The 25,745-nt window shown below is 50.3% G+C and overlaps 1 protein-coding gene across 19 annotated transcripts in view; it reads left to right on the forward strand.

Annotated features, from left to right (window-relative positions):
* TDRD12 (tudor domain containing 12) overlaps positions 1 to 25,745 on the forward strand; it is a 153,924-nt gene that overhangs the window by 72,131 nt on the left and 56,048 nt on the right. For all 19 annotated transcript variants that reach the window (XM_065567160.1, XM_065567159.1, XM_065567165.1 and 16 more), the window contains 3 exons: positions 11,118 to 11,257; positions 11,388 to 11,608; positions 12,522 to 12,621. In XM_065567160.1, coding sequence (XP_065423232.1) covers positions 11,118 to 11,257; positions 11,388 to 11,608; positions 12,522 to 12,621 — 461 coding nt within the window. The remainder of the gene's footprint in view (positions 1 to 11,117; positions 11,258 to 11,387; positions 11,609 to 12,521; positions 12,622 to 25,745) is intronic.

Consider the following 25,745-nt stretch of genomic DNA (forward strand, 5'->3'; position numbering starts at 1 on the left):
AGCTATCTCTCCCTCCCCAATGGGACAATTGAGGGATCAGTATAAAGACACTTGGAAACTCCTCATAGTTTGAGAGGATCTTGCCTCATAGCAACCAGAATATCAGAATTCAACAATCCAGGTTCAGATATTAGGCTTATGATTATCAACCTTCAAATTCTTCATTTCTTTCAGATCTCTGGATTGAAAAGTACTATGCTTCTACAGTACAGTCTCCCTGAGTGGAGAACCAGAATTCAGTGCCCACCAAAGAAAATGTGACTCTAACCCAGTAGCCTTTCCCCATTAGGAGATGTCTAACATATTTCTTGATATTCTGGCCACCAAAACTCAAAACAGATGGGCACAGAAAGTAATTTTCACATATCTAATTGAGATGCAAGAGAATCACACCACTTTTTTTTTTTTTTAGCTCATCATCTCTGTCCTCCATTGCAAAGAAATCTTTTGCAATTTTCCAGGCTATTCAGAAGTCCCAAAATTTTTGAATATCATCTCCTGTGCCTTCAGAAGAATGTTTTTTCTATTTACTCTGGATTATTTGTGGAAGCAAAGATGACCAGAGACTTTCATGCAGTCTTACGCTAGTCACTTTTCAATTAATATGCTATAGCCGAGCGTGGCAGAACCCCCCTGTCTCCTGCCTCTGCTAGATCCACAAAGTCACTCTGAGACCCTGGGATAGTAACTACTGGTGCAGTTTATTCACAGGCTTGTTGCCACCACTGCTTCACCATCTACAGTTGATGTTTCACCATCTGGAGGAGGGAAGAGCTACCTCCTTGCTTCCACTCGCTGTCTTTTCCCTTTCTTTCTGCTCCCCCCTTGACTTCCTTCCCTTGAGGCTTTTATACAGCCCCAGGTTAATTAGGCAACAGCTCTCTCTGCTTCCCCAATTAGGGCCAGGTTATCTCCAGCCAGCTCTCATTTATTCCCCTAAATGGGAGCAGGCATGACAGAGGGCTGAATTAGCAACCTGTCACATATGCCTAAAAGTGACCCAGATAATTACCTGTTGTCCATAGATCTGAAGTTGTTACATTCATTTTATTCTCTCCAAACAGTCTTGAATTCCTTCATTTTCTGATAGATAACAAATATTAACCTTGGGCTTCCTTGCAGTCCCAACATCTGCTTTCCAGGTTACCTGTGATCATGGTCTTGTGACTGAGAAAAGGGTAACCAAATTTACCATTGCCTTGATATTCTCTATTTGGTCAAAACTTCCTTCGTTGAAGTGGTCATGTACTTGTAGAAAAGGTCATGTTAGACATGTCAAGATCAAGTCAACCTCTAAGTGCAGGTTTTGGTTTGTTTGAGGTTTTTTGTTTGTTTTTGAACTTTTTTGGGGAGGGAGTGAGGGAAAAGGGGAAACGAGAGCTCTCATTCAAAAATAGCAGAAATACAGGAGAATGCCAGAGAGACTCCCATTTTGTCTACAAATTTCTAAAAGCACTAAAAGAGACAATTGCTACACCTCCTCATGATGATAGCTTTCTTTTAGGGCACAGACACGTAGGAACTTCCTCAAAGACTGCTGCAATTTTTTCTTCTTCAGAGCAGGAGTTTCTAGCACCAGAATCTAGTTTTAGCATTCCCAAAGAACATTCATATTTCATCAAGCTTCCTGATTGCCCAGATGTTGTACCTAGATGGGAGTCCATCACAGAATATATTCAAAAAAAGGAGTTTAAGCATTAACTGTCACATGCAAAGCAGCTGCCAAGATAAGAACTTGTTTCCAAAAAAACTATTCCACAGTTGAACTGGAATGTAACAAAAACAGGATGGGGTGAAGTACATCAAGCAGGTACAAAAAGCTAAGATCAGAAGCAATAAAATTTCATTCTTGAGTTAGCAAGAAAATGTTCATTCTAATGGAATGTTGAACCCTCATACTGATAGATTGTAGTTGCATCATGTCTCGGGATGAGTGGCAGATACATAAGTCACCGTTCTTCTTCGAGTGCTTGCTCATATCCATTCCATTAGGTGTGTGCGCGCCGCATGCACGATCGTCGGAAGATTTTTACCCTAGCAACACCGGCGGGTCGGCTGTGGAGCCCCCTAGAGTGGCGCCTTCATGGCGCTGAATATATACCCCAGCCGACCCGGCGCCCCCTCAGTTCCTTCTTACCGCCCCTGACGGTCGTTGGAACTGTGGAGCGCTGCTTAGCTGTTCTCCACTTTCCCTAGCTTATCTTGTTGTATCATAGTTGTAGTTATAGTTATAGTCTTAGAGTTTGTTGTAAGTTAGTTAAGTAGTTTTAAAGTTGTTCTAAATAGTCCAGGGGATTAAGGGGGTTGTCTCCCCCCTTTCTCCCCCGGCCGCGGGGCCGGGCTCATGCCCAACGCTCCCGGCTTCAAGCTGTGCGCCTCCTGCGCTAAACCTATGCCCACGAGCGACCCGCACGAATCCTGTCTGAAGTGCCTGGGAGAGTCACACCAGACAGACAAGTGTAAAATCTGTAAGGCCTTCCGTCCGAGAACCAAGAAGGAGCGGGACTTTCGGCTCAGGCAACTTCTGATGGAGGCGGCTCTTAGCCCGGACGCTCCTTCCACGGGCAAGGCCCCGGCACCTAGCACCTCGGTGCGCAGTGCCCCGGCGGCACCGGCTGCGACGACCACGCGAGTGGCGTCAGACAAGCCTCCCCGGCACCGGACCTCGTCGGCACCGCAGACACAGCAAGTGCCTCGGCGCCGGTCCTTATCCCCAGGGCATAAAAAAGCCCATAAGACGGGGACATCAGTGCCGAAGACGCCAGCTCCCCCAGTGTCGGGGGTAGAGCCGCGTCCACCGGTGGAGCAACGAAAACAGGTGCCTCCGGCACCGTCGACTCCGGCGCCGAGGCCGTTGAGTCCGGTGCAAATAGCGTCTCCCCCCAGGCCGGCGGTGATACAGTGCCTCCCGTCGACTCCAGAGACCTTCGCGGCGGCGAGAGACTTAATAGCTCTCACGGAGCCGGCACCGCCTCAACCACCGGCACCGACTGCACCGTTGACTCGCCCGGTCCAGTCGAGGGGGAAACCTGCCTTGATGCGCCCGCCATCACAAGGGCTGGAACCTCGGCACCGATCCAGGTCCCGAAGCAGGTCCCCACGCCGCTCGCAGTCCCGGCACCGAATATCGTCTCGGCACCGGTCGTACTCGCGGCCAAGATCTTCTTTGCGGCACCGCTCTTCGTCTCGGCACCGATATGATCGTCGGCACCGATCAACGTCGAGACGTAGTTCTCGGCACCGCTACGGTCGACGCTCGACGTCGAGGGGTCGCTCCCGGCACCGGGCATACTCCAGGTCCTCGTCGAGGTCCAGATCCGTCTCCCGGCACCGACGAGGTCATCGGCACCGGTCGCGGTCCCGGCACCGATCGCCGGCACCGCGCAGAGATAGATCATCTCCGGACCGGCACCGTGCGGCACCGCAGCCCACCGGGATGGTTTCATCTCTCTCGGCACCGCCATGGCCGTCAAGATCGGTGTCTCGTTCCTCGGAGGACCTGTCGAGATCGGCATACCCCCCTCAAGGGCACGCCGAGGAACAAAATTTCGGCCACTGGCAAGAGATGGCAGAGGACCACTCTCATGGACCATCTCACTGGTCGTTTTGGACCCCGTGGGCGTACCACCAAGAGCAAGGGGCTCCAATACCATCGACCTCTCGCTCGGGTCACTCGGTCAGAAGGGCCCCAGAATCCACCATCTCTCGGCCTCCGCCAGGAGGCATGGAGGCTTCGGTGTCCACGCCACCCGACACCAGGGACCCAAGTGCAGGTGATGCCCCGGCCCAAGAGCAAGGGGATCAGGACCCCCCCTTGGATCCGGTACCACCGGAGGCATCCTCTTCCTCCTCTCCGGATGAGGCAGTGGCGGGCACTTCATGTACGGGTCCCCCTCCGATAGATCTTCGGGCTCACCAGGATCTCCTGCGTAGGATGGCCCGTAATATGGACCTGCAGGCGGAGGAGATAGTGGAGGTGCACGACCCGATCGTGAACATCCTTGGAGCAGATGCCCCATCGAGGGTGGCGTTACCTCTGATCCGCACGATCCAAACGAATGCGGATACGATATGGCAAACTCCTGCCTCCATTCCACCCACAGTGAGAGGGGTGGAAAGAAAATACTTTGTCCCCTCTAAGGACTATGGGTACTTGTATACCCACCCCCAACCGTGCTCACTGGTGGTGGAATCAGTGAATGCACGAGAGCGCCACGGCCAGCAGGCTGCAGCGCCTAAATCAAAAGAGGCTAAGCGGCTCGACCTGTTTGGCCGTAAGGTTTACTCAGCCGGAGGGCTACAACTTAGAGCGGCGAACCAACAGGCGCTACTGAGCCGCTACAATTTCAACTCCTGGAACTCTATGGGGAAGTTTAAGGAGTTGATTCCCCAAGAGTCCAGGGAAGAGTTTGGAGCCATGGTAGAGGAGGGCAAGAAGGTGGCTCGGACCTCCTTGCAGGCCTCCTTGGACATTGCAGACTCAGCGGCGAGGACCCTGGCTTCGGGTATCGCTATGCGCAGGATCTCCTGGCTTCAGGTTTCGGGTTTGCCTCCGGAGCTGCAGCAAACCCTACAAGATCTGCCTTTTGAGGGTCATGGATTGTTCTCAGATAAGACGGACTCTCGCCTGCAGAGCCTCAAGGACTCGAGAACAATCATGCGCTCCCTGGGGATGCATGTTGTGGGCCCCCAGCGCAGGCCATTTAGGCCGCAGCCTCAGCGCTTCTACCCCCCCCCCCCCCCCCGCCTCGTCAGAGACAGGACTCGGCCCGGAGGCGAGGGCGAGGTGGTAGAAGAAGGTGGACCGGCCCTCAACCCGGCCAGAACCAGGGGCCACCTCGACCACCTTCAGGCCCCAGGCAGAACTTTTGAAGGTGCGGTCGAGGACGGCGCCCCAGTCATCCCCCAGGATCCAGCCCCCTCCTTTCGGGATCGCCTCTCCCACTTCCACCGTGCTTGGTCCCTTATAACTTCGGACCGTTGGGTCCTCCGCACGGTGGAGAGGGGATACGCTATCCAGTTTTCTTCTATCCCCCCCTCCTCCCCCCCTTCCCCGTCCCTCTTCAGGGACCCTTCTCACGAGCAACTTCTTATACAGGAAGTTTCTACGCTCCTCGCTATGGGGGCCATAGAGGAGGTTCCAGTGGAATTAAGGGGCAGGGGATTCTATTCCCGTTATTTCCTCATCCCCAAGTCCAAAGGAGGTCTGCGACCCATCTTGGACTTGCGCGGACTCAACAAATTCGTAGTAAAGTTGAAGTTCCGCATGGTCTCTCTGGGGGCCATTATCCCTTCCCTCGATCCTGGAGACTGGTTTGCCGCCCTCGACATGAAAGACGCATACTTTCACATTGCTATTTACCCGCCTCACAGACGCTTCCTCCGATTCGTGGTAAACAGGGTGCACTACCAATTTGCAGTCCTTCCCTTCGGACTATCTTCGGCCCCACGGGTCTTCACGAAATGTATGGCTGTCGTGGCAGCGTACCTTCGTCGGCAAGGGATACAGGTGTTCCCGTACCTAGACGACTGGCTGGTACGCGGTCGCACCAAGGAACAAGTTCGCGATCACGTCCACATAATAGTGCGCACATTCAACAAGTTGGGTATCCTACTCAACAAGGACAAATCCACTCTAGAACCTACCCAGAGAATAGAATTCATCGGTGCGGTTCTAGACTCCAGACGCGCACAAGCCATCCTGCCAGACAATCGCTTTTGCACCATCACGAGCCTCATCCAGGGACTCAAGGCCTTCCCAACTACCACGGTGAGGTCGTGCCTTACCCTCCTGGGTCACATGGCTTCATGCACGTACGTAACCAGGCATGCCAGACTTCGGCTTCGCCCACTCCAGACCTGGGTGTCATCAATATACCGCCCACATCGGGACAGCCTGAATATGGTGGTCACAATCCCGAACTCGGTCCTGACCTCCCTCACATGGTGGCTAGATCACAATGTGGTTTGCGAGGGGATGCCGTTTCACGCCCCACAACCCTCTCTGCACCTGGTCACAGACGCTTCATCTCTGGGTTGGGGCGCCCATCTCAACGAGCACCATACCCAGGGCCTGTGGACTGCACCTCAGCTAGCCCTACACATCAATGTTCGGGAACTGATGGCGGTGCGCCTGGCGTGCCAGGCATTTCTCAATCTCCTACGTGGCCGCTGTGTGTTAGTTCTCACCGACAACACCACGGCCATGTTTTACATCAACAAGCAAGGAGGAGCACGTTCGTCAATTCTATGCCAAGAGGCCATTCGCCTGTGGGACTTCTGCATCGCCCACTCAATCCATCTCACGGCATCGTTCCTCCCTGGAGTCCAGAACACTTTAGCGGACCGACTCAGCAGGTCCTTTCAAACGCACGAGTGGTCTATCCGTCCGGACATCATACATTCCGTCTTCCAGAAGTGGGGGTTTCCCCAGATAGACCTGTTTGCATCTCGAGACAACAGGAAGTGCCACGTGTTCTGCTCCCTGCAAGGTCGAGCTCCGGGCTCCCTCTCGGATGCGTTTCTCCTTCCCTGGAAAGACCACCTGTTTTATGCCTTCCCTCCGTTTCCTCTGGTCCACAAGGTACTGCTCAAATTGCGCAGAGACCAGGCACAGGTGATTCTGATCGCTCCAGCGTGGCCGAGACAACATTGGTACACCACGCTGTTGGAACTCTCGGTTCAGACACCGATCCCGCTTCCGTTGTATCCGGATCTCATCACGCAGAACCACGGCCGGCTGCGTCACCCCGACCTGCAATCACTCCACCTCACGGCGTGGCTGCTCCATGGTTCACCCAGGCAGAGCAACAGTGTTCTCACTCTGTCCAACAGATTCTGCTGAGCAGTAGGAAGCCCTCAACACGGACCACATACTTGGCCAAGTGGAAGCGGTTCTCCTGTTGGTGCGAACAACGAGCCACGTCCCCATTGCACGCACCTATTCCTCTTATTTTGGAATATCTCCTCTTCCTAAAACAGCAAGGGTTGGCGATATCTTCAATTAGAGTTCACCTGGCAGCTATATCGGCCTTCCATCCAGGGGAACTCGCGTCCTCGGTGTTCTCTAACCCGATGGTCGTTAGATTCCTCAAGGGCTTAGACCGGATGTACCCACAACAACGTCAGCCCGTTCCGACGTGGGACCTCAACCTGGTTCTCTCCAAGCTCACAGGTCCTCCATTCGAGCCACTGGCCACCTGTTCACTTCTGTACCTATCCTGGAAGACAGCCTTCCTCGTAGCCATCACCTCAGCAAGGCGCGTTTCTGAACTCAGGGCGCTTACATCCGAGCCCCCTTACACAGTTTTCCATAAGGATAAAGTGCAGCTCCGCCCACATCCTGCCTTTCTCCCTAAGGTGGTTTCTCCATTTCATATCAACCAGGATATATTTCTCCCGGTTTTTCACCCTAAACCACATGCTTCTCGCCAGGATCAACGTTTGCATTCCCTGGACGTACGCAGGGCCCTGGCCTTCTACATTGACCGCACAAGGCCCTTTAGAAAGACGACGCAACTCTTCGTTGCAGTAGCTGACCGAATGAAAGGCTCACCGGTCTCCTCACAACGCCTATCCTCCTGGATTACGTCTTGCATCCGGACTTGCTATGACCTGGCAGGTGTCTCAGCACCGCACCTCACCGCTCACTCCACGAGGGCCCAAGCGTCCTCGACGGCTTTCCTGGCGCAAGTTCCGATCCAGGACATTTGTAGAGCTGCGGTTTGGTCGTCAGTCCACACGTTTACAGAACACTATGCACTAGTGCAGCAGTCCAGGGACGATGCTGCCTTCGGATCAGCAGTTTTGCACACAGCAATGTCTCACTCCGACCCCACCACCTAAGTTGGGCTTGGGAGTCACCTAATGGAATGGATATGAGCAAGCACTCGAAGAAGAAAAGACGGTTACTCACCGTTGTAACTGTTGTTCTTCGAGATGTGTTGCTCATATCCATTCCAAACCCGCCCCCCTTCCCCACTGTCGGAGTAGCCGGCAAGAAGGAACTGAGGGGGCGCCGGGTCGGCTGGGGTATATATTCAGCGCCATGAAGGCGCCACTCTAGGGGGCTCCACAGCCGACCCGCCGGTGTTGCTAGGGTAAAAATCTTCCGACGATCGTGCACGCGGCGCGCACACACCTAATGGAATGGATATGAGCAACACATCTCGAAGAACAACAGTTACAACGGTGAGTAACCGTCTTTTTCAAATTATAACATCTATGTGGGATGTATTTCAGGTGAATGTTTTTGCCTTTCAGTCCAACAAAAAGATTAGCAACTCTTGTTCCAGACGCTGAGAGAAACATCTTACACAGATGCCTTCTCCTTTTCATTGTAGTATCTTTTTCATAACTTCCCTCTTTACTCACTTCTTGCTTGAATTGTGAGGAAGATCTATGCTAAAGATGTCTTTTAGGATCTGATAAATTGGAAAATCAATCATGAAAATTCCAGTTTTTCTCAACCTCCTTCAGGAGTTCCCTTTTCAATATATGGGTGTCAAAAAATGGAGCCTAACTGCACAGTATTTGAGATGCTGTAGTATTTGGTTAATCGCCAGAAGCTGACGCCATTCTTTTAATACCAAATGTAACCCTTCTGCCCATCTAAGTTGGCAGCAACAAGGGCCGGGTTCTGTATCTAGGGGTTCCGTTTCAATAACGCAATGCAAAACCGGCTCGAGCCCCCACCCAGTGACCTGGGACAATTACATACCACCCCCTGGGCACCTCTAAGAGGCAATACTTCCCCTCTCGCAAGCACGGAGTCTGAGTGTAACAGAAAATGTTTAATAACATGAGGTAAACAACATCAGCATTAAATGGAAAAAACACCACAACTAGAGTTTTTAGACCAAACCATGAGCGAAGACCCACCCCGGCAAATTGGGCTGTGTCCTCTCCCGTTGGTTCTTGAAACCAGCGACCCAAGAATCACCAAAGTCCCAAAAGTCCACCAATCCCAAAGTCTCTTGGGTCCAGCAACCCAAGAATCACAAAAGTCCGACAACCCCCCAAAGTCTCTGTCCATGATCAGTGCAGCCCCAGAGTTCAAAGGGGGGGGTATGAGCAGGGTGTTAAGGGGTACCTTACGTGATCCGCGGCCAACCGGCTGCTTCTCCGTGGGGTTCCACTGCAGCCTTCACCACGAACTGCTCCACTCCACCCGCAGTCCCACGAACAGCTCTGGCAGCTGCTCCGCTCCGCTCCGCTCACCGACCTGTGAGCCGCGCTGCTCCGCTCCGCTCACCAACCTGTGAGCCGCTCCAGCCGTCCCTTGGGCCGCTCCCACAAGGCTCTGCTCTGCTAGCTGCTCCTCCAGCCGCTCCGCTCACCGACCTGTGAGCCGCTCCGCTCACCCCCGCTAAGCTAAGTTAGCTTAGCAAGTCAGGCTCCCCCACTAGTTAACACAGCCTCAGTGATCTCAGCTCTTAAATAGCTTTAGCTCTTTTGTGATTTCAGCTCTTAGTGATTTCAGCTAGTAGTAGGGGAGCCCCAGTGCTGGTGCACTATTGGCCCAAAGAGAACTCAGCTCAGCAGTCTGTAACTAGACTCCTAAGGGAATCAAAGTTAGCTCTGACATTCAACAGTGGAGAGAGGAGGTAGTGCAATTGGTGTTTCAACCCCCTCAGGGAGGGGGCCACATCATCAGGTACAAATACCTGTCCCCATCCTCTCTCCATTCACTGGGTTTTGTAACCCATGCCCCTTGACAAGCAAATGCTACTTAGGTAATGGTGAATGACTCACTCAGTCCTTCTGTCATACAACAGTTCCACTGGCCTTGATTCACAGAATCAGGGTAACAAAACTTTATTCTTCCTGCCCCAATAACAGAGAAACTGGGGATCCCACACCAGCCAAAGTAACCACTTTGAGTTGCTGTGGTTTCATGCCAGGCGAGTGGGTGTGCCTATGCAAACAAGATCAGCCCCTGGAGTTCTTTTCCACCCTCGCCATAATTCACCACCAGATGTCAGGGTAGAGCTCATCCTGACTCTGCTTACACTAGGAATAACTCTACCAACCTTATGTACCAGCTGACTTGGGAAGCTTTCCTTCATTGGTGTATAGTAGACCTTACAGCATAAATAATCTATAGGTTTCCATATCTCCTGTCCATTAATTCCCTCTGGCAGCATTTGAAAGGCCTCAATGCAAGCCACTTCCACATTCAGTTTTCACTTAATGGATACGAGTTCAGAGTTTAGTTTATTGTACTTTGTACATGTATGTTTCCTGAAGGCAGTTTCACTTTTGAGGTCCTCTTTGTGAACTCTCCTGGAACAATGGAACCTGTGGGTCTGTGCTTTATTTTGGGCTAAACTGTATTTGTAATTATTGTGCTGCAAATTTGGAGGAAACGTGTTGAAGTTCGTAAACATAAAGCTGAAAAACTGCTACTTCAGATTGATTGTTTGCAGTGTTGTTGTACCAGTGTTTGTCCCAAGTTATTAGAAGGACAAGCTGGGTGGGTGAGGTAAAAGGTTGGTCCAATAAAAGTTATTGCCTCACCACTTTGTTGCTTCTAATTGACACCTTTTCTGGGGATGTAGAAGGGTTAAACCCTGAGCATTGTTCAGCACTTAAGGTATTGGATTATCTATTTTATTTTATCAAAGCTGTTCTGTAAATGTCTTTGTAAAGATCTGTTTGTCATCCATTTTACTTTATATGATTTCTGCTCTTAGATCATTTGTTGCAAACAGCATGATACAGTGACCTCCTCCTCCTCTTTACTATTCTTTTATATCAGTTCAGGGTAAGGAATTGTTCTGTTGAATGGAAAAAGAGAAGACACATCTTAACATACTAAAATTACCTGTGATAAAAATTTGTCGCCTCTTCCTCTATCCTGTGTTCTTATTTTTTGATGTGTGTAAAGTTTTTTGACTGCGGGCAAAGGGGTTAAGTGATACCTGTTGTAAGTGTGTTTATGGAAGACAGGAAAACATTTTAGATTATTGAAAAATAGTCATAAAATAGTTAGTAGAGGATGAAGAGGAGAGAACAGCTATAACAAGCACAATTACCATTAAGTAATGTGCCTTTTTCTGTAATATTTTGTAGTACTTACGCATGACGTGTATATTTGAAATTATTTTCTTTTACAGTTTTAACTGATGACTGCATGCCATCCTTGGGAATTACTGATGCAACTTGTGTGGTTCATTTTAGTTTTCCTGCTTCTCCAAGAGTCTTTGGTGTGCGCTTACACAGCATGTCTGATAACTTCCAGAATGTACTAGAAAAGGTTTGAGTAGCTTTTAATGGGCATTTTAGTTTTGCTGGCTAGCATTCATTTATTAATAGTAACATTTTGCCACATGACTATTGAAGAACTTCTAAAGCCTAAAAATAAATTTCTTCCACTTTTGCTGAAGGGTTCCTCTATAGATCAAGTATATACAAAGGCAAAATCAATCTTATTGCTGACAGAAAGAAATGGATGCCATGCAGTTGGTGTACTGCGTTATTTAGAACACACAGATGCTAAAATTCCACCGGAACTGTGTGACTTTACAGCGGGGGTGCTTGAGGCCAAAGAAGATATGAAACTTGCAAGGCCTCTTTGTCAGTACCTTAAAAGATCTGGTGTTTGCAAGTAAGAAAATATCAAGTTTATGCTAACAAGTTTAATGTCATCTGCTTTGAATGACTGTTACTAGTTAAATGATAAGAATTCCCTTTAGAGAATTGTATTCACGTTAGATTTGCAGTCATGGTTCTTTTGCTTCCATCTGGTGATAAGTATTCTGTCATATTTAACAGTAAAAAAAGTGTTCATGTTCCTCAAGGGGACAGCAGGTATCTTTGGAAGTTATAACATTACTTCCCTGCCTGCCAGCTAGTTTTCCTCTAATAGTGAAGGGGCTGTGTGATAAATCTATTTTCCTTTTGGAAAATAACTGTTCAGTGAGCTAACCACCAACATTTTAAGAGCATAGAACTGATGAATTCTTTCATTACAGCCCTTTGTGATATTTTTTGTAGTAATGATCACTATTATTGATCTCTTAAAATAGTTAAGTCTGAGCGTACATTTGTGATGACTAATCAACACCAATAATTCCTCATTATGTGCTAAAATGACCTCTTCAAGTAAATTGAACTGTTGAAGATAATTTTTATCTTCTCTCTTGCTTTGGTGGATTGAGGAGAGGTTAAATGTGCACACACATTAATGGATTAATATGTAGTGCCTATTGCAATTGGGTCATATCACAGATCAGATAGTAAAAATAAATAACCCTCAGTAGTGAATTTTCATTTTAGTGCTTGTTTTTTCTGCTGCTGTTGAGTTCCACATCACATTTCTGAAATCTCTACTTCTCCCGTCCCCCACACCAGTTTGTTGTTCCTCATGTTTCTTGTTAAGCTTCTGTCTCAGTTATGGTATTTACAAAATTTTAGAGTTTTTAAGCTTTCCTGAAACCATGGTCTAAACTATTAGTATACTATCTTTTGAGTTCTCCATCTTGTTCTTAAACTGTTTTTCTTATTATATGAATATGCAGGGATATGAGAATATGTCCAGATCGTCATCGAGTTCACTTACAAATAGACTTACCACAAGAGATGGCAGATAACACTATACCAATGGCTGGATGTGTCACAGTAAGTTATTAGAATTTATCTTGCTTAACTCTGCCAGTACTCAGGTTTGATGGCTAGTTGGCACTCTTATGTAACATGATTTGACAATTAACAGCATCAACAGAATAACTAGTATATTTGGTCCTTTGTGTGTTCTGTTCCCCCATAGCTCTCCTTTGTGTCCTAATTTCTTTCTTTAGCTCAGGGAAGTGAACAGGTGGTCTTGACTGCTGACTCACAATAATATTTACAGAAGAAAAAGAAGGGCAAAAAATGCTCTTAATTCCAGTGACTGCTTAAGCCCACAGTAATAACCCTCATCTGGAGTGTCCTGCTCACCTGAAGGGTTTGCAGTAGAGGTAAGCAGTGTGACAGCCGTAGGCCAGGTTTATGCCCAAAAGTTAAATTGATCCAGCTGTATTGCTCAGGTGTGTGAAGAATCCACCCTCCTCCCCCCTCACCCTCCAAGCCACGTAGTTAAAACGACCTAACCCCCAGTGTGGACTGTGCAAAGTCGATGGAAGAATTCTTCTGTCAACCATGCTACCGCATTTCAGTGAGGTGGACAAACCCCTCCCTTCACTGTGGTGAATGTCTATACTGAAGCGGTACAGTAGCACAGCTGCTGTGCTGCAGCTATAGCATTTCAAGTGTAGACAAGCCCTTAGTTTGAAGTGAAGGTGGGTCTTGTGAGCATCCTCAAAGTTCACCTGTGGCTTTTATTACTTCATCAATGAAGGGTCTGCAATGAGACAAATAAAGGTTCAGGCCTCCTGTGTTGAGGCCATTCTATGTCAGGCCTTCTAGAAAATGAGGCCTCATTCCTAACCCATTGGATAAAGGAAACAGGAGTCCTATTAAGGACTGCTGATGCTGTATTGCCCTTTTTTGTTTTGTTTTGTTTTTTGTTTTTTGTTTTCAATTTCTGCCTCTTAGCCATTATTCAAACTACAGGCTTGGTGAAGCTGTTTATGCGTCAGCATTTTTCTGAATAAGGAACTTAATTCTTCATTGCCATTGTCATATTAGTTTGTGCCAGAACCTGGGCTGCACTAAAATAGCTTCATCTCTCCAAACCAGAAATTAAGTTCAGTGTGGGAGATTGTGCTTGTTGCTGGATGAAAAGAAGCTGTTACTTCTATTGAAACAGTTAATTTGATTATTCATGGATACAGGATGGTCACTCCAAGTAAGTAAGAAAATTGTACCAGATCTCAGAGAAATGGAGAAGTTATGGGGTCATTCCCATTAGCTGGCCCCAGCACAGCATCTCTAAAGACCCATTAGACAGAAAGGTGGACCAGACTTCTGTGTTTTATTGTCCATCTTGCCATATATGTGGCCAGGATCATATCCGAGTAGATGGCAGATATTCCCCCAGCACAATAGCTAGAAGTCCCCAAAAGGACTTCAAGCCAGTAATTCTCCAGGGTTCTGATATTTGGAAGGTCTTCCCTAAATCGGATATGGTGGCATGCTTCATCCCTAAAAATATGAGGTTCCTAGCCTTGCTTAGATGAGGCCTTCTGGGAGACTACTGAAAATAAAAATTCTTCTTTGAATTTACACAAGCTCTGAATCTTTTCTGAGTAGCAGTCTATCTGAGCTGCACATATGCCCTGTGCCATCTCATGCTCCTGTGTGAGGGCGTAAAGGGCAGAGTGGCCGTGCCCCTCTATCAGGAAAAAGATGGGGAAGACTCTCTTTACAGTGGTGTGAGGCACTTGGCACCAAATGCCATCAGGATGGACATAAATCCCCAGGGTTTAAACCCTGTCCATCATGCAGTTGTCTTATGGCCTTAGATGATAGGTATAGCAAATGCCTATTCTGCCTCAGGGAAGGACAGTCCCTGATAAGTGCTCAATCTGCCATTGCTTTTTGCACCAGAAAATGGACATACATGAGTCTCAGATTATATCTACATGAGCAGTCCATAAAAGTCACATCCAAACCTGAAGAAGAGACATCCACTAAGCTGGAGTTGACTAGGCTGTTTATGGCAAATGCACCAATGATCAGGGCACACCTGGCTTCAATGGAGAGAAAAAACCATTTAAAGGCACCAAAACCACCATATCTGTAGGGTAGAATAGGGCACCAATACTGGTCCCAGCACTAGACTTGCAGCTAATGGCACTGATTTTCCTGGAGGTGAACTTCACCTTGCCAATTCCCAGTCACTCCTCCTTCCGTACATCAAGTCAGGAACCTTTTCCCATCAGTTTAGAGAGAAACCCCTGCAATGTTTCTGGACTAATTCTGTAGCAAATGCTGATGTATAATTGGCAATGGATTGGTCAACCTCAATTTGGATGGTACCCTTATAACTTGCCTCCTTAGCCCACTGACCTTACTGGGACCTACCCTACCATATGTTCAGGAGTGGGCCACTGTATCATGTGACTAAGAGGAGGCTCTAGTGGCCAGACCCCCATGTCCGAGATGGAGGAAGCCCCTTGTGGTGGTGCAGATGCACTCCAAATACCTTCTCTACCAAAGGAGTCTTTGTATTCTCCTGATGAAGCACTCACTTTGGCCCTGACATCAACCATATATGATTTTAAGATCTTCCAGGACTTGCTGACAAAGATAGACAAAACCTTGAACATCCAGATAATGGTGAACCATGAGAAAATTTGACATCCTCAGTGCCATCAAGAATTGTTCTCCAGGTAATGAGAGGTATAATGGACCTAGTGAAGGGGACTGTGGCATTCTCTAGCCTTACTCCCCTCCAGCCCACAGCCAGTAAATAAACACTACCAAGTATCCCCTATAGTCTTGAACAATTTTAGGCACATCTGACCTCAGGATCTTTAGTAGTATCCAGCAAAAGACCAGGTCCTGCAAGAGGATTAGAAAAACAAGGACTGCCAAAATTGGGCCTTTTCAGTCCAAAGATTAGAACCAACTGGGTTATGGCTCTGTACTTTACAAGACAGATTTCCACCTTGACATCCATCTGGTCCACAGGAAGTATCTGAGATTCTTTTTTGAATGGTTAAACACATTTTTTCCACTCAGGCATATTTGTGCACCCCATGTGCTGGAGCAGAAGAGTTTTCGCAGCAGTACCTGTCAGGGCGGTGCATGCGTCCTGACATCCTTGTGGCTCCTCCTGAGGTTATATCTGGGTGGTGCCTCCCCGACTCTCTTCATTTTATTCTCATTGCCCATGGCCTGAGTCTGAGCTCCCCTTGCAGTTTTCCTCATGGGTTTTCTTGTGCGTAGTCTGTCTGTTTAGCACTCTACATGACTGGCAAATAGTTAGTACACTTTTGTTTTATTATTTTGTTTTTATTTTTTACTTTGTACTGTGTGGTATTAGATAGTTAATTTTGATGTTACGCACTGGTGGCATGCAGCACTTGCTGAGCATTAAGTACTGAGCATTGTGTGGGGTGTCCATCCTGAATAGTGAGTTCTATATGTACTGCCTTTTTTGTCTTCATGAGGGACACATTGAGAGGTTCAATGTCTGCCCCTCTTTCAAGAAAAGAAAGCAGATTTCCAGAGACCTGCGCGTCAAACACCACCTGGGGAGAAGGCAATGAGTCCTGCCTCGGCTTCTGGGCCCTGGAGGAAACACTTCACTTCCCGCCTGTCTGCAGACCACAAGTGTGGTTGTGGTTGTCTCTGATAGAGTCCAATTGCAGGGGGAGTCTTCGCCACACATAGAGAGGTTGGTTTTCCTCTCCAGGGCCTCCCTGAAAGAGGACACACAGGACAAACCAGTATCTCTTGTCCAATATAATTGCTGGTTAGATCCATGCATGTTCTATGCAGTAATAATGAGCATTCCTATCCGTAGAAATGACTATTAATTTGCTGTATTTTCCTCCATTCCATAACACAAGAGAGGCATTTCTGAATGGTAAACATTGAGAGTTCCTCCTCTTCTTCAATAAAAGGACTCAGATCATCACTGAGACTATTCAGGTACCCAGGTAGAGCTGAGCTGTCAACCCATGTTTCCCGAGTACTGTGGCAGGAGGATCTGTGCCATACTGTTGATTTTCAGTACAGTTTTCAGGGTAACTGTTGGTTCCCCTAATAATGGATGCTGTTTTGGGGGCAGATATTATTGGTATTGACAACCCTGTAAGATTAAAATGCAGCAAAGGTTTGTTTTGCCTCTCCATTACAGACTGTTTTGTGGTACAGGAGTCCATTGCATTGTTTCCTGTTTACCAGGTCTGTCTGTCTGTCTTCTCAGTTCTGACGCGGAGACTATTAGTGGTAGCGATGTTGGTTCTTCTTCGAGTGATTGTTCACGTCCATTACACATTAGGTGTACGCGCGCTGCGTGCACGGACGTCGGAAACTTTTTCCCTTAGCGGCTCCCATCGGGCCGGCAGGGCCCCCTCCTTCCCGCCAGAGCGGCGCCCCGCTCCAGGGTATATATATATACCTGCCGACCCGACCCCTCCAGTTCCTTCTTACCGTCCGTGGCGGCGTTGGAACAACTCTCTCTCGTCTGAGAGTGTCCCTTAGCATAGTCATTAGTGTTATTTAGCAAACAGTTATCAGTTATTTAGTAGTAGTGTTGAGCTTAGTAGTTAACAGCTCATTAGGTACTTAAGTTCCTGCTGTGGTTGCTTGGTCAACCCCGGCACCGGCCCTGGGCGGTGGGGCATGCCGCACGCCCAAGGCTTCAAGGCTTGTGCCACGTGCCGCAAGCCTATGCCATTGAGCGACCCCCATGACTCGTGTCTCCGCTGCCTGGGGGAAGCTCACCAGAAAGAGCGCTGCAAGATCTGCAAGGCCTTTAAGCGCAGAACTAAGAAAGAAAGAGACTTTCGTCTCAAGCAGCTGCTCATGGAGACGGCGTTGCAGCCCTCCACTTCGGCGGCACCGTCTGCCTCAGTGCGGAGCGCCCCGGCATCGGTGCGGGAACCGGCGCCGGCGGGTCACCCGAAGCCCACGGCACCGACCCAACGGGGGCATGTACGACACCGGTCGTCTTCGCCGGCAAAATCGAAGGGCCAACCCAAGGCCCGAGGACGCTCCCTGCATAAGAGGGCGGCGCCGGTGAAGACCTCGAGTGCGCCTAAGGCCAGCACGGCCCCGGCACAGACCCCGGTAGTGGCTCCGGCGCCGAAAGGCCCGTCGAGCCCCGGGATAGGCGCGTCGAGTGAGGATGAAGGGCTGGAGGAGCTCTTGGAACAGCCCTCCACTCCGGACACATTTGAGGCAGCTAAGGACCTCATTGCATTGTCTGTTGAGGCCCCTACACGTACTGAGGACGCTCCGCCGAAGCTGCCACACAGAGGCAAGCCGGCGATGGTGCGCCCATCACGGTCGCCATCTCGGCACCGTTCAGGGCACTGGTCCCGGTCGAGCTCCTCCTCGGTGGACTCCCGGTTGCCCTCGGCAGAGAAAGCACCGCAGCAGTCGGGCTTCAACAAGCGGTCGGCACCGACTCAGCAACCAAGCACGAGTCGGCACCGCGAGGCGTCGGCGGTACGTTACCCGAGGCCGACCAGCCGTAGTCGTTCCCGGTCCCGCGATCACCGGTACCGATCCAGGTCCAGGTCTGCGAGACGCTGCTCCAGGTCCTGGTCACGGAGGCGCTACTCCCCAAACCCGGACCGGCACCGTCCTACGGCTCCGCCGTGGCCTTCCAGGTCACAGTCCGTGGTGTCGGAGACCGACTCGGGCCGGTACGGCGGGTATGCCCATAGGGCGCAGGCTAGCAGGGACTACGAAGCCTGTGGCCATCCCCAGTGGGGCCAACCGAGCCAATGGCCATTCTGGACACCCTGGGCCTACCACCAGCAAGGGCCCCCATCTAGGACCTCGAGATCCGGGCCATCAGAGTACCGCTCCCGCTCCCCGCGGTACCGCCCGCCATCTCATAAGGAGGCAACGGTCTCTAGACCACAGGAGCGGGAGGGAGTGGACTCTGCACCGAGCACGGTACCGTCCCAGTCCCACACTGTGGGTCAGGCCCCAGAGGAGCAACCGCTCGATGCCGGGTTGCAGGAAGATGAGGATGGGCAAAAGGCCCCGACCTCTTCCTCCTCGCCGGACGAGGCAGTAGCGGGCACGACGGTGGGTCTGGCCCTCCCCCGATTGACCATCGGGCGCACCAAGACCTGCTTCGTCGGGTAGTCCTCAATCTGGGCTTGCAAGCGGAGGAGACTGTAGAATAGGAGGACCCCATGGCCGATATCCTGAGCCCGGAGGGGCCCTCCAGAGTCACTCTCCCGATTATACGGACAGTCCAGTCCAACTATAAGACGGTGTGGCAAACGCCAGCCTCCAGTGCACCAACTGCAAGAGGCTACATAGCCTTAAGGACTCGTGAGCAACCCTTAAGTCATTGGGTATGCATACCCCGGTGACAAAGCGCAAGCCCTTTAAACCTCAGCCACCACAGAGGCAGTACCGCCCTCGCCCTCGCCACGAACCGTACCGCCGTCGTGGCAGGGATAACAGGCGGAGACGTAACAATACGCCTAACCAGGGCAAAGGTCACGGCCAGGGCAAGCCGCAGCCAGGGAACAAACCAGGCTTTTGAAGCTACGCCCGAGGACCGCGTACCACATTCCATACCGGATCCTCCTCCAAGTTTCAAGGACCGCCTGTCCCATTTCTACCGGGCATGGTTGCGCATAACATCGGACCGCTGGGTCCTGCGCACAGTGAAGGCGGGCTATACCCTCCAGTTTTCCTCGCCCCCTCCCTGCCATCCCCCTTCCCCGTCCCTCTTCAGGGACCCCTCTCACGAGCAACTTCTCATGCAGGAGGTACAGACCCTTCTCGCAGCAGGAGCAGTGGAAGAGGTCCCACCGGACCTAAGGGGAAAAGGATTTTACTCCAGATACTTCCTGATTCCCAAGGCAAAAGGGGGCCTCCGTCCTATCTTGGACCTGCGCGACCTAAACAAGTTTCTGATCAGAGCGCGCTTCCGTATGGTCTCCCTTGGAACTATTATCCCATCCCTGGATCCGGGGGATTGGTACGCTGCCCTCGATATGAAAGATGCCTACTTTCACATCGCCATCAATCCGGCCCACAGGCGGTTCCTGCGCTTCATTATCAACCAGCGCCATTTCCAATTTACGGTCCTGCCTTTTGGCCTGGCATCAGCACCACGAGTATTCACGAAATGCATGTCCGTGGTAGCAGCCTTCCTTCGGAAGAGAAGGATGCGTGTGTTCCCGTACTTGGACGACTGGCTTCTCGCGGGCAGGTCGGAGGCCGAGGTCCAATCTCACGTGACGCTGGCCTTGCAGAAGTTTGACAGGCTCGGCCTCCTGGTCAACGTGCCCAAGTCCACGTTAGTTCCCACACAGAGACTGGACTTCATAGGTGCAACCCTGGACTCGGTGACCGCGCGGGCAAGCCTTCCAGAGTCACGGTTCCTGACAATTCAGAGGGCCGTAAGCTCAGTCCAAAAATTCCCCATGACAACGGCAAGTTGTTGCATGCAGCTCCTGGGACACATGGCAGCCTGCACACATGTGGTCAGACATGCCCGCCTAAGGCTCCGGCCTTTGCAGTTGTGGTTTGCCCAAACGTACCGCCCCAACAGAGACCCCTTGGATCGAGTGGTGACGATCCCAGATCAGGTGTTGGGCTCGCTCCGCTGGTGGCTCGATCAACAGCAGGTCTGCGAAGGGATCCCCTTCGCTGCCCCACAGCCCACTCCGACGTTAGTAACAGATGCATCGGACCTGGGTTGGGGGGCGCATCTGGGGGAACTGCGGACCCAAGGGCTGTGGTCCAGAGAAGACAAACTGCTTCACATCAGTCTAAAGGAGCTAAGAGCGGTTCGCCTCGCCTGTCAGACCTTCCACGCCACCATAGAAGGTCACAGCGTGGCAGTCCTGACGGACAACACTACCGCCATGTTCTATATAAACAAGCAGGGCGGGTCCCGGTCTTCTCCCCTCTGTCGCGAGGCACTCCAATTATGGGACTTTTGTATAGCCCATGCGATCCACCTCATCGCAACGTATCTTCCGGGGATCCAAAACGGCTTAGCGGACCGCCTCAGCCGATCCTACCGAATGCACGAATGGACGTTGAGGCGAGACGTCCTGCATTCAATCTTCCGGAGGTGGGACTTTCCCCGGGTGGATCTGTTCGCCACCAAGGACAACAGTCAATGCCCTCAGTTCTGCTCATTCCAGAACCTCAGCCCGGGATCATTAGCAGATGCCTTCACGATCCCATGGGGAGGGAGCCTGAGGTATGCCTTCCCTCCGTTCCCGCTCATACACAAGGTCCTCCTCAAGACCCGCAGGGACAGGGCGACAGTTATACTCATCGCCCCGGCCTGGCCACGCCAGCATTGGTTCACGACCCTGCTGGAATTGTCCATAGCCGACCCGATCACCCTCCCCCTCCATCGCGACCTAGTCACACAAGACAAGGGTCGCCTGCTCCACCCGAACCTGTCTTCGCTACATCTCACGGCGTGGTATCTCTCTGGCTGAACGATGCAGAACACAGGTGCTCTCGCCAGGTTCAACAAATCCTCCTTAGTAGTAGGAAGCCCTCTACAAGAGCGACCTACCTGGCCAAATGGAAAAGGTTCTCCCACTGGTGCGAGCCTCAGCACATACAGCCTTTACAGGCCTCAGTTCCATCGATCCTGGACTACTTACTGCACCTCAAGCATCAAGGGCTTGCGCCCGCCTCGATTAGAGTGCATTTAGCCGCCATTTCGGCTTTCCATCCGGGAGAGTTGGGAGTGTCAGTGTTCTCCAACCCCACAGTGGCCCGATTCCTCAAGGGGCTGGAGAGGGTGTTTCCCTACTCGCGCCCGCCTGTCCCTGCGTGGAGTCTGAACCTAGTCCTAACAAAGTTCATGGGACCCCCCTTTGAACCCCTAGCCACTTGCTCGCTCATGCACCTCTCGTGGAAGGTGGCGTTTCTCGTGGCCATCACATCAGCCAGGAGGGTATCGGAATTGAGGGCCCTTACTTCAGAACCCCCTTATACAGTTTTTCATAAGGATAAGGTGCAACTAAGGCCGCACCCCAAATTCCTCCCGAAAGTGGTATCGCAGTTTCACATGGGACAGGACGTTTGTCTACCGGTGTTCTTCCCTAAACCCCATACGGACCCTCATCACCGCAGCCTACATACCCTTGATGTTCGAAGGGCATTGGCGTTCTACCTGGAACGGACCAGGTCGTTCCGCAGAACACCTTAGCTGTTCATTGCCATTGCGGAACGTATGAAAGGCTTGCCTATCTCGACACAGCGCTTGTCGGCGTGGATTGTGCATTGTATACGCACATGTTATGAGCTCGCCAATGTTCCGGCCCCAGAGATCCGGGCCCACTCGACTAGGGCCCAAGCGTCCTCAACGGCCTTCTTGGTGCAGGTCCCTATCCAGGAGATCTGTAAAGCGGCCACCTGGTCGTCCGTGCATACGTTCACAGCCCACTACGCAATCCATCATCAGACCAGAGAGGACGCGATGGTCGGACGGGCTGTGCTACAGTCAGTTGTACCTGGACTCCTACCCACCTCCAATGGTAAGCTTGGGAATCACCTAATGTGTAATGGACGTGAGCAATCACTCGAAGAAGAAAGAACGGTTACTTACCTTCTGTAACTGTTGTTCTTCGAGATGTGTTGTTCACGTCCATTACACTTCCCACCCTCCTTCCCCTCTGTCGGAGTCTCCAGCAAGAAGGAACCGGAGGGGTTGGGTCGGCAGGGATATATATACCCTGGAGCGGGGCGCCGCTCTGGCGGGAAGGAGGGGGCCCTGCCGGTCCGATGGGAGCCGCTAAAGGCAAAAGTTTCCGACGTCCGTGCACGCGGCGCACGTACACCTAACGTGTAATGAACGTGAACAACACATCTCGAAGAACAACAGTTACAGAAGGTAAGTAACCGTTCTTTCCAGACAAGTATTGTAGGGGCTTACGCCTTCTCAGGTACTTTCTTTGGCACTGGTATAGAGTGTGATGGCACTGGTACAGACTTTGGCGTCTGTCTCAGCACCAACAGCGTTGGTACTGGGACTCCATTTGGGTACTGACTCCAGCTTATACCATGGCACTGAGTATGAGAGGTCATTCCTGACACCAGTTAATGATGATGTGCCATCAATGTCTTCAGACGTATTTGAGGTACTGCCTTGGTACCGATGCTGACCTCTTCACGATAGGCTACAGCTAGATTACATTGCTGAGTGACTCCAGCAGGCTTTGTGCCCCTGATACTTGCTCATTATTGAGATGGCTCTCTGGAGTCTGGCTCAAAGTCCTCTACTATCTCACCATTTCCTCCTAGACTCAGTTGATCTAGCAAGTCTTCTAGACTGTCTGCAGAAGGAGAGCATCGGGCTTGGGTCTGATAATTTAGCAGACAGATAGTCATGGCACTGTGCTTATTGGTTCCCCATGCCCTATGGTTTGGCCATTTTGGAGCCCTTGGGATATTTCCTGTTCTCCTAGGTTTCAGTCATAGACCCAGTCAAGGGGAAGGTCTCCAGAGTGTTCAGTAGAGCAGTTTCCAGAGCCACCTAGATTGGAAATATGAAGAGATGTTGTTCCCCCTGAGCAGCTAATGGTGCAGGAGGAGCCAAGGCCTAAGGAACCAGTTCTACCACAGGAGGATCCATCTGCTTCTGCTAACCTTTCTTTCTTCTCCCCTGATTACTCAATGATTCTGTACTCTTCTCTGGTTCCAAAGGATTTTAAAGTCTCATCAGAAACTTCTGAGGAGAATCACTGTGGATTTTTCCAGTCCAGTGAGTCTCCAGACCCAACCCAGTACCAGTGGAGCCTGTGTCAATGTCCCCAGGTTTCAAATTTTACACAGGCTGTAAAAAGCCTGGGCTTGTTGGTGAACCTCATTCCTGTTGTTTCAAGTGCTTGAGTGAGGGCCACATTAGAGACAGGTGCTCTATTTGTCATGGCTTCAACACCAGGATGAAGAAGCTGAGGGAGGAGTGCCTCCGATATATCTTCATGAAGGCTGCCCTTAGACCGGCATTTGTGCCCCCTTGGTTTTCCAAGGGAAGCTTTTTGAAGACTCCTTGCCAAAGTGTTCCTCCAGTGGCCCTATTGGATACTTTGGGGGATGACATCACCAAAGTTAAGCACGAGTACATCTCCCCAGAAGGGAGCACTCTCCTATTAGTACTGACAGGCCTGTAGGTACCAACCAGCCTTCTCACTCCCAGATGTAAGATTTAGCTCAGCCTGCTACAGAGCTGCAGTTGGTGTTTGGTACCACAAGATCAGCCATGGGAGTCATCTCTGTTGCCCCTGCTTCAAGCTCCCTCATCCCAGGATGAGGGCCTGGTATTGGATGCATCCTCCCTGGTGCCAGGTGACTTTAAGATGCAGCAGGACCCCCTCAGGAGAGCAGCAGCCTTTCTGGACGTTCAAGTGGGGCTTGTGGAGGAGAGTACCCACAAGCTCATTAACATTCTCTATCTCTCTGTGGTAGGGAAGGTGGCCCTCCCTGTAAATGATGCCATTATGCAGTAGGCTGAAACAATCTGACAGCCCCCTTCCTGCATTCCACCAGTGACCAAACAATTGGAATGAAAATACCAGGTTCAGTCCCAAGGGGTTGTTTTATTTACATCCCACCCCTGGATCATTAGTTGTGGCCATGCTGAAAGAGATGAGCCATCAGGGTCAGGCTAAGGCTTACCCTCTAAGAAAAAATGCCAAAAAACCTCAACCTTTTTGGCAGAAAAACTTATTCTGCAGCAAATTTACAATTTCATGTTGCTAGTCAACACTCTTTGTCCAGATATGATTTCTCAAATGAGTAGGTCAGATCCCAGTCTGCCAGCAAGCTGCCTGAAACTTCCAGAGAGCAATTCCAGTCACTCATCATTGAGGGCTGCCTCATCTCTCTAGTAGTCCTACAGACTTCTATCGACTTGATGGACTTTGCAGCCAGGTCTGTGATAACAGTAATAACGTGCTTTTCCTCCTGGTTACAGTCCTCAGGGATTCCTGTGGGAGGTACAACACACAATTGAGGACCTTCCTTTTGAGAATTGTGCCTTGTTTTCATCCAAAATGGATGAGGCTTTGAGACCAGTTCTGAAGTCTTTGGGCTTCCAAGCTCTGGCCATAATATGGTCCTTAATATTAACCTAGACAGCCGTACGACCCCTTTCATTAGGCTGACCAATCTAGGCATTCCCAGGGCACCAAACAGCAATTTTGACTTTATGTTGAGGACCGTATGCTACCCAGCCTGGGACTTACTGACCCTTCCCCACCTTTCTGGGACAGGTTATACCATATCCTACATGTGTGGCAGTCCATCACCTCAGACAAATGGGTGCTTAGCATGGTGGAATCAGGATATACCCTGCACTTCCTTTCTATCTCCCCCCGGCCCAACACAGTCCTTCGGGGGCCCTTTTCATGAGGCTTTGCTAAGACAAGAAGTGAAAACGCTACATGCTTAGGGAGCCATAAAAGAAGCCCTCTATTCATTGGGACGGGGATTTATTCCTAATATTTTCTAATGCACAAGGCCAGAGGGGGCTTCCATCCCATCCTAGACCTACAGAATCTCAACAGATATATCAAAAAAAAGTTCTGTATTGTACCTCTAACTACAATTATCCCTTCACTAGATTCAAGAGATCGGTTTGCTTCCCTTGACTTAAAGGATTCATATACCATGTGGCAATTCATCCTGCCCACAGTACGTTCATGAGGTTTGTCGTAGAAGACTAATTCACTGTCCTGCCATGCAGCTTGTGATCATCATACAGGGTTTTTACCAAGTGTACAGCAATAGTGGCTGCCTACCTCCTTAAGAGGTATCCATGTATATTCTTAAGTGGATTACTGTTAGTCTGGGCTCCTTTCAGACACCAGGTATAGGCTGCAATCCATCAAACAATAAGTCTCTTCCATGTCCTGGACCTGAAAGTGAACAAAGAGAAGTCAATGTGATGCTTCTGGGGAGGATAGAATTCACTGGGGGCAGCATTGTGATGTGATCTGTTTAGGACACCTAGAACTGTGAGCCACTGTGTTGCCATTCTACCTTAGCAAGAGCGAGAGCTTTACTGCTGCTAAACTGTGTATCAGTTCTCTGACACACAAACTGTCTGACTTGCCAGCAAACTCTTCAAGACTTCACCAATTTAAACCTTGCCCTGTACGTGGTAATCCATCAACTCCAGT

The sequence above is a fragment of the Chrysemys picta genome, chromosome 14 (assembly GCF_011386835.1).
Source record: "Chrysemys picta bellii isolate R12L10 chromosome 14, ASM1138683v2, whole genome shotgun sequence".
NCBI classification, from domain to species: Eukaryota; Metazoa; Chordata; order Testudines; family Emydidae; genus Chrysemys; species Chrysemys picta.